Genomic DNA, 8,696 nt, shown 5'->3' with positions numbered 1-8,696 from the left:
CGTCCAGTACCTGAAGGAAAGCTGGGGAAGGACTGATTACAGGGGGGTGTAGCCACAGGATGAGGCGCAATGGTTTTAAGCTCTAGCAGGGGAGATTTAGATTAGCTGTGAGGAGGAAGCTCTGTCCTGTGAGGGGAGTGAGACTGGCACAGGCTCCTCAGAGAGGTGGTGAAGGCTCCACCCCTGGAGACATTCAAGGTCAGGCTTGATGGGGCTCTGAGCAACCCGCTCTAGCTGGGGATGTCCCTGCTTGGTGCAGGGGGCTGGGCTAGATGGTTCCTGCCCACCCAACCCAGACTGTTGGTTAAAATGTCTGAGCCCTGATGGCCCACAGGCTGTTCCACCCGATCTCGCCTCGCACCAGCCAGGCCCCCACCCCGACTGTTTGTAACAGAAAACAGCTGAAGGGATCCTGAAATGGAACTTTTCAGTAGTTAGATAGCGAGAGTTCTTGTGAGCTGTGAGCAAGAGGGGCTTAGAGGTGAGACCTCCCTGAGAAGAAGACTTTTTTTAAAAAGCAAAGAAAAATGGTAACCATTAGAAATAAAATACAGGGAGCTGCCTGTGCAGGTTTCTCGTGTGTCTCACATGACGTTTCTGTTCCCCGAGACCTGTGTGGCCTGAATGAAGAGCAACAGACGGCCGGGGCGCCGAGCGACGTGGCGTGCTGCGGGGAGCAGGGCGAGAGCCTGGAGGCGAAGCCCCACTCCTACCTGGAAGCCATCTGCAGCGGGCTGGCGGGGGCGGTGAGCAGCTCTGCCCCTATGCCGCGGCGGGAGCCTGCCACTTCGGGGAGCGCTGCCTCTACCTCCACGGGGACCTCTGCGAGATCTGCGGCCTCCAAGTGCTTCACCCTTTCGACCAGGAGCAGAGGAAGGCTCATGAGATGGTAACTGCGTTGGCGTGAAGTCCGGGCGCGACTCGCCTCGCTCGGAGCGAGGTTGGGGTTGTGTGCTCTGAAATTCAAAGGCGTGTTGTGGAGATGGGCCTGTTGTTCCAAAGAGCTTTCGGGGTGTTGTTTATCTGTAAAATGATTCTAAGAGTTGTCTGCTCAAGGGGCTTAATCAGTAGTGATGGTGCAGAGAGACTTTTACAACAGCTTCCAGAGGGGCCTGGAGCCCAACTCTGGAGAGGAGCATCTGAGGGACCTGGGGGTGCTGAGCCTGGAGAAGGATCAGGGGAGACCCAGCTCTCCACAGCTCCCTGACTGGAGGCTGCAGCCAGGTGGGGGTCGGGCTCTTCTCCCAGGGAACAGGCAACAGGACAGGGGGAAACAACAGGCTCAAGTTGCACCAGGGAAGTTTTAGGTTGGATATTAAGAGAAAGGTTTCCCAGCAAGGATTGTGCAGGGCTGTGCCAGGCTGCCCAGGGCAATGGTGGAGTCCTCATCCCTGGAGGGGTTTCCAAGCTGTTGAGATGTGGTGCTGAGGGACATGGGTCAGTGGGGACCTGGCAGTGATGGGGTAGTGGTCAGACTCGATGATCTTGAAGGTCTCTTCCACCAAAACAATTCTAGGATTCTTTTTTTCCCCCATTTCATCCTTACCAGAAACTTGTCTGCAGCCTTCTCTGAGAACACCCTCAGACTCTACGGGGAAAAAATGTCCTTTGTAGCTCACACAGTGTCTCAGTCACGAGTTGTGTGCAGCGTGGAGAGAGGAGTCGTGGGCTGCTGGCGTGTTCTGAGGTGGCCCTGCTGCTCTGTTGCCACACCTCCTCAGGTGTCCCCTCTTGCTCGTGGCTGATTTTAAGGCAGGGTCCAGAAAGAATGGACAGAGCAGAGTACAAAGATTTTGGAGCTGAACTCGAAGTAGGATGTCTGGAGGGACCAGACCAGGGATCGTTGGGGAAAGATGGGCTCAAAGGGCTGCTCAGCTCTCTGCCTGGCCACCAGAGTTGGGTCAGGGCTGGTCAGGCACACAAGTTCTCAAGGCTTTAACCACCAGCTCTCCTGGTAGTGCTGTGGGACTGTCACTTGGTTACTGGTGTCACTACTGGGACACCGTGGTGCAGGAGGCCTGCAAGGAGAAACTGATCCCTCAGCTAGGGTGAAGCGTCTGTCCTGTGGCTGTGTGTGGCTCCTTCTGGACCCTGAATTAGATGGTTTAGGGTGTTTGGGGCTTCTCCTTGTGCAATACCTGTTCCATGACAGACGTACAGAAAACTGGCAGTTCGGAGAAGCTGGGGACAATCCTTTTAGCAGGGCCTGTTGGGACAGGACAAGGGACCATGGTTTCAAACTAAAAGAGGGAGATTTAGGCTAGAGAGAAGGAAGAAATTTTTTACACTGAGGTTGATGAGCCCCTGTACCAGGTTGCCCAGAGAGGTGGTCAATGCCCACCCCTGGAACCATCCCAGGTGAGGTTGGCCAGGGTTCTGAGCAACCTGCTCTAGCTGCAGATGTCTCTGCTTAGTGCAGGGAGGTCGGATGAGATGACCTTGAAAGGTCCCTTCCCGCCCAAACCAGCCTGTGATTCCTAAGAGCAGTTGGGCAGCCTTACTCTGGTTCTCCTGAAGCTGCGGAGAACATTGAAGGGCAGAAATGTGCAATAGAATTTAATGTTCTTAAAATGAAATGATGACGATGAAGGGCAGGAGGGATGCTCTTAGTCAGCACCCCTCGGTTTGCCCGTGGGTCCTGTCTGCAGACACTCGTGTTTCTTGAGCCATGGGGGCTGCAGTAAACGGTGACATCTCTCCCGGACAGATGTGCATGGCCACCTTTGAGCACGACATGGAGAAGGCCTTTGCCTTCCAGGCGAGTCAGGACAAAGTGTGCAGCATCTGCATGGAGGTGGTCTATGAGAAGCCGTCGGCCTCCGAGCGGAGGTTTGGGATCCTTTCCAACTGCAACCACACGTACTGCCTGTCCTGCATCCGGCAGTGGCGGTGCGCCAAGCAGTTCGAGAACCCCATCATCAAGTGAGTGGGTGCTGAGCAGAGTCCCCCTCAGGGGCCGTGGTGGGACGGGGTCTCCAGCGGGCTCGGACTCGGCGCGGGGCAGAACCGCCCGCCAAGGGTTCCATACCCGTGCGCCCTGACAGAGCCGTTAGCAACATCCGAGCTGGGAGAGTCCCGGCCCGGGTGCTGGCAAATCCCGGAATGCTGGGGCGCAGCTATGAGAACCACGCTCGGGAGCAGCAGGGCGCTGCGGGTGTCCTGGGAGCCGTGTCCCGAGGTGCTGCAGCCCGCCTGGGGCGAGCTCAGCTTTGGGGGAGCCGAGACCTTGCGAGCCCGAGCCCTGCACGGGGCCTGTGTGCAAACCCAGCAGCCCCTTCAGGTGCTGACGTACAGGGCTCTTCTCTACATTGCAGCTCACTCCAGCCAGTTATCCCACTAGTCAGACATCTATTTCTGAGTAAATCCCTTCACCTTCTACCTCTATAGAAGCTGTATTCCCAGCATGCTCCTCCTCAGATGAGAGACTTTAAAACACCCAGTGAAGGCAATTTCAATTTTTTTGAGCAGCTCCTTGAAAAATCCCTGAAGTTACAAGCATGCTGAGGAAAAGCTGGGAAATATTTTCAGTCTTCTGCCAAAACAGCCTTTTCTGCATAACTTCCATTATGAATTCATCAAAGTGAACATTAGCTGCTGAGGACGTAACCTCTGTTGGAGTCCAGCTTCTGTTGGGCGGGTGCAGCAGCAGGGACTGTGAGGGTTATTTTTTTTTTCAGAAGCAATGCGTGCAGTCTGCTTTGAGTATGGATTCAATACTAATACAGAGTCTTCCAACATGGTTTTTCACTTTCTCCATAATGATGAAGACACTGGTTGTCGTGGAGTTGATGTAGAGGTTTTGGCTTGTTCTGCCAGAGTTGCGGGCAGGGCCTGGGGGGCGGGGAGGAGGGGCTGGAATAAAACCTTTCCTGGGCTTCCTGAGCTACCTGAGGTTGGACATTTAATTCTTGTCCTTAGTTCCTCTGCTGCTTCGTGTGCCAGGCTGTCAGCCCTTCCCTCGGGAGGCTGCTGCTCCTGGTGCCCCTGCTGCAGTCTCACGAGGGCAGTGAGGGAACTTCGCTCTCGCCTCTCGCCCGCTCAGGTCCTGCCCGGAGTGCCGTGTGATATCCGAGTTCGTCATTCCCAGCGCCTACTGGGTAGAAGACCAGGAGAAGAAAAACGAGCTGATCGAGGCATTCAAGCAGGGAGTGGGGTGAGGGCTGCAGCCACAGAGGCTGTTTGCGTGTCCCTTGAGATGGACACGCTGCGCCACAGTCAGTCCAAGTGCCTGTTATTTTTATACTTTGTGGAATCACAAACCGTTCGGTCACTGCTCTTCGTCTCTCGTGACACTTCTGTTTAACTTTGTGACTGCCCCAAAAGGGTCTGCTGTGTAATTACAGGGCAGAAATTATTCAGATAGCATCAATTATTCCAACAGATTCACTGTGCTCTGAAATGTTGAAGCTATTTCAGGCCACTTGCCAAAATCGGCATCGTGTGTTTTTCGTTGATCCCCAAGACGTAACTGCCTGGCAGGCTGTCAGCTACTGAGGGGAGGAAAATGTCATAGTCTCTAGAAATAGGGGATAAAAATACAACGTGGCTGCGTGCCTTTTATTCTTCCTTCCGCTGTGGTTTCCTCTTTAGCTGTTTCTGGTTGCAGACCCTCCACCTGCCCCCCACCCCGAGCGCTGCTGTCCTGCCTTTGTAAGCGACCTTTCTAAAAATCAGCTACACAGCCAGAACTGCAGCTTGGGCTGAAGCACAAAGCTGATGGGAAGTTAAATTCACAAAGTGTTGTCACGGAACGTCCAAAGGAGCTGATGAGGGGAACAGGGTCATAGTGGTAGGAAACACAGGAGAGGAATGTGGGTGAGAAAATATAGCAACAGGGACATGAGCTCAAACCTCTTGATGTGCTCCACTGACCTAGGAGGACCTGAGCAACTGTGGAGAGTGCATTAACTCCATCTCCTTCCGCACCAGCTGAAGGCACTAACTCTTCTTTCTACTTCCCCCAGAAAAAAGCCCTGCAAGTACTTTGAACAAGGGAAAGGGACTTGCCCCTTTGGAGGGAAGTGCCTTTACCTTCACGCTTATCCAGACGGGACACGAGCTGAACCTGAAAAGCCCAGGAAGCAGCTGAGCTCGGAGGGGACCGTGCGGGTAAGGGAACGTGCTGGCCGAGGGCGCCTAGACCCACACTGTGAGTGTCAGGTGCTCCTTGGGAGCCTTGGAGAAGCAGGGACGCACCCCTCGACTTTCTCTGACACAAAGGAGAAGGCACCTTGCATTGGATAGCAAAAGTTTATTGTAATTTTATTTTCTTCACCCGATCCTTCTTGCAGCAAACATTTCTGCAGAGGAATTCTGCCCTTGGTGCTGTCACCTGCTGCAGCAACCCCTCCCATGGTTTGGTTTTCAGCCCTGGGTGCAAGGGCAGAGCTGAAAAGAGGGGGTGGCCCTTTACCAACACCAGCTGGGAAACCCCAGCTGCTGCTTCACACTGTCTGACTTTATTGTGGTTTAGAAGTAAGACTGATAAACAAAAAGAGGCCGGTATGGTTGGTGCTCAGCCATAATCTCTTCTCTTCCAGTTCTTCAGTTCCGTTCGGCTGTGGGACTTTATTGAAGACAGAGAAAACAGGACTGTGCCCAGCACAGACAGCGACGTCACAGAACTGGGAGAACTTTTCATGCACCTTTCTGGGGCTGAGGAGGATTCCGCTGCTGCTCAATAAAGAGAACTGAAGATGCTGTTGCCTGCAGCAACCCAGCTATTTATTTAGCTGTGCTTTTAACTCCTACAGCACAGTCAGAATGAGCGTGCCCTGTGGTTTACTTGTGCAGCCCTGGTCAAGTTTTTCAGATAGTTTTTTTTGTATGGCAACAGAAGTACTAAAATATATTTAAAATTAAATTGATTGCATGAAAAAAAAAAAAAATCCCTTAGTCCCAAGACGGTTTCTCTGTGGCCAAGTAGATGCTGTCATGTGAGCTGAGCAGTGGTGTAAATACATTTAAAGTTGAAGCTGTTAAAAACTTGTTAAATCTATTTTGGGTGTTGCTTTTTTTTAACTAAATAAAATGTGTATCTATAAAAAAAAAAAAAACACACTGGGGAGAAGGGTGAGTGTAGCTTTTTATTCCTTGAAAAGAAGATGTAAGAACTAAAACTTTATTCCTCAAAGTAGTACCGAGAGTGCAGAATGAGGTTTACTGGGGTTCAGTGGTGGGACCTGGACCCTGCCTGGCTCCCAGAGCCTGTGTCACTCCCTTCTGTCCTTCTCAAATAATTCACATCTGCAGAGGCAGGAGGTGACTCTTGGGGTGATTGATTGAGTGGTGCTTAACCTGATTAACCTGACAGCAGTATTGTGAGAGTAAGGAGTTACTTCTAATAGTTATTGCAACAGGCACAGTTACATTTTTGTTCAGTTTCATTGTATTTAACCAACTCAAGGTTTCCCTTCCAGTTGAAGAGAAATAGCCCAAAATTAAGCAAAGTAACTAAGCAATTTTCTCATGTCCTTATGGCAGCAATCTTGTATTTTGCAACTATATAACACAAAACTCTTTTGTAACTGAAATTATTTAACTGCTGCTTTTTCTAACTCAAGTGACAGATAGTTGTGCTTCCATCTCTGTGCACCTCCCACGTGGCAATCATCTCCAGCCACCCCTTGGCCTTCTCCAGCTGGAGCCCAGGAGGTGGGAGATGTTACAGCACCGTGCTTCCGAGTTAACCCCATTGTCACCAAATTCTGCTGTTGTTAAACATGTAACTCCTGTTTGTGTTGGCAAAAGCTTTGTGCAGAAGCAATTGGGTTGTGGAATTCTCTATGTGAAGTTAATTCTACTAAGTTCAGAGTAGCAGCTCTGCAGTCTGGACATGACTCAGCATCAGCCCCTGTGAGGATGAGCTGGGGTTCCTCAAGCAAGGAATTATTAATCCTGGCCTTAGAGTAGAGGGCCAGTGTCACCAGTGGCATGAAGAAGGCTGCTTAAAGCCACCAACACAGCAGAAAGGGCGAGTTCTTAAACAAGAAATCATTTGTTTTTTGAGGCAAAGTGTATTTAGAGACACTTGTGCAAGACCCCTTATGTCAGCACAGCCCCTGGGGTGCTGCTCTGATGGGCAGCCACCAGGACCTGGGTCACTGTCAGAAAGTGAGGAGCAGAAACTCAAGATGGTTTTAAACCACACGAAAAGGAGTGACTCTGGGGTTATAGAATCAGAGTCATGAAGGTTGGAAAAGACCCCCAAGATTATCAAGTCCAGCCATCAACCCAACACCACCATGACCACTAAACCATGTCCCAGAATCTCTACTTACTACCTGCTTCAACTCTTGGTTGCCATTTTTGGCTCAAAACTGCATCTGAGAAACATTCTGGATGGAAATTCTGCATTTCTATCCAGGTTTCGAGAGAAGAGGATGAACTCCTCCCATCTCTGCTGGCCAGTGGTGCACCCACATGGGCCATGCACATCTTGCTCTCTTCTGACCTAGGAAATGGAATTTTTCTAGTTATTTCCCCCCTGAAGTCAGTTTCTACAAAAGCTTGGCTCAGCCAGGCCTTCGCTTGTCAGTGTCTGTAACCACTTACTTGTCAGCTTCATTTTAAGTGTAGCATATGAAGGCACTAGTGAAGGTCTTCCTCTAGTAGGTCATTAGTGTAATGACAAAGGTGAAGGAAAATAAAAGTATTATGAAGATGTAGTGCTATGTATAAAATCACTCAAAAAAAAAGCCCAAGGAGAGGATGTTCTTTACCTTAAACAAGACATTCCTGATTTACTTTGCCCCAAGAAGACACAAACCAGGTAACAGGAGGCTGAAATTAAAGAGGTAACTTGTTTTTCAAAGCTACTGAGGGACAACATCAAGAGAAGTTTTAACTGACTTAGAAATTCAGACCTTTTAAAGCCCTCACTGAGTGGCTTTCATCTAATTTGACATCATGCTGGTCAAAATAAACCCATTTATCAGAAATATTTTAAATTTTCAAGAGACACGATCTGTTTTAAAAATGAGGAGTTAATGGTTGCTTTTTCGAAATTAGAGCTAAAGTAAAAGCAGTTTACACTATTTCTCTTTTTTTTTTTCCCCCCCTACTTCTTAAACTTATTATAAAGAAGGTAAAATGGGAGATAAATGATGTTTAGAGAGCACTGCAGTTCAAATCTCAAGATTATTATTTATAATCATTCACAATAGCTTGGCGAGCAGACTCTGCTGAAAGGATTCCTACATTAAATGATGACATTGAATCTTAAACCTAAAATTTAATTTATTTTATTAAAATAAGATAATCAGAGGAACCTTGGCTTACAATAAATGCATTTTTTCAGGAGCAATAAAAACAAAATTAAAACCCTAATCAGCAAGAAAAACTGTATACGTTCAGTTTCCTCTTGATAGTGCATCTCTTGGACGACAGCTTCAGCTGGGACGAAGACTACGCTCACTTTGCAGAAGTATTCGGGTAACGTTACTCAGCTGTTACTCAGCCTTCCCGAAGCCCCGAAGCCCGTCCTCCTGCACTCACCGCCTCGCTGGGCTGCAAGGAACGAGTCCATAGTACCAAAGTAAGCTGCTGAAGTGACTGCAGATGGCCATGGCGAGCCTGGCTGGCTTCCTCCGCGCAGGACGACTCAGAAGACAGTCTGTTCTTTTGCAGGAGTTTTTCTTCTATGTGCAAAACTATTTTGTGTTGAATTAGCATTTTAACTTATTGGTTTGATGAAA

The 8,696-nt window shown here is 49.5% G+C and overlaps 1 protein-coding gene across 1 annotated transcript in view; it reads left to right on the top strand.

Moving 5' to 3' along the window:
* Nucleotides 1–5,684, top strand: part of MKRN2 (makorin ring finger protein 2) — a gene marked incomplete at its 5' end in the record, with an annotated part of 6,036 nt that extends 352 nt beyond the window's left edge. The window contains 6 exon segments of the mRNA XM_008937746.1: nucleotides 610–735; nucleotides 738–889; nucleotides 2,708–2,922; nucleotides 4,043–4,153; nucleotides 4,965–5,109; nucleotides 5,541–5,684. Of these exon segments, the coding sequence (XP_008935994.1) occupies nucleotides 610–735; nucleotides 738–889; nucleotides 2,708–2,922; nucleotides 4,043–4,153; nucleotides 4,965–5,109; nucleotides 5,541–5,684 (893 nt within the window).
* Between the last annotated feature and the right edge of the window lie 3,012 nt (nucleotides 5,685–8,696).

The sequence above is a fragment of the Merops nubicus genome, unplaced genomic scaffold (assembly GCF_000691845.1).
Source record: "Merops nubicus isolate BGI_N331 unplaced genomic scaffold, ASM69184v1 scaffold1223, whole genome shotgun sequence".
Lineage (NCBI taxonomy): Eukaryota > Metazoa > Chordata > Aves > Coraciiformes > Meropidae > Merops > Merops nubicus.
Note: the sequence above shows the minus strand (reverse complement) of the source record. Positions and strands in the feature narration are given on the sequence as shown.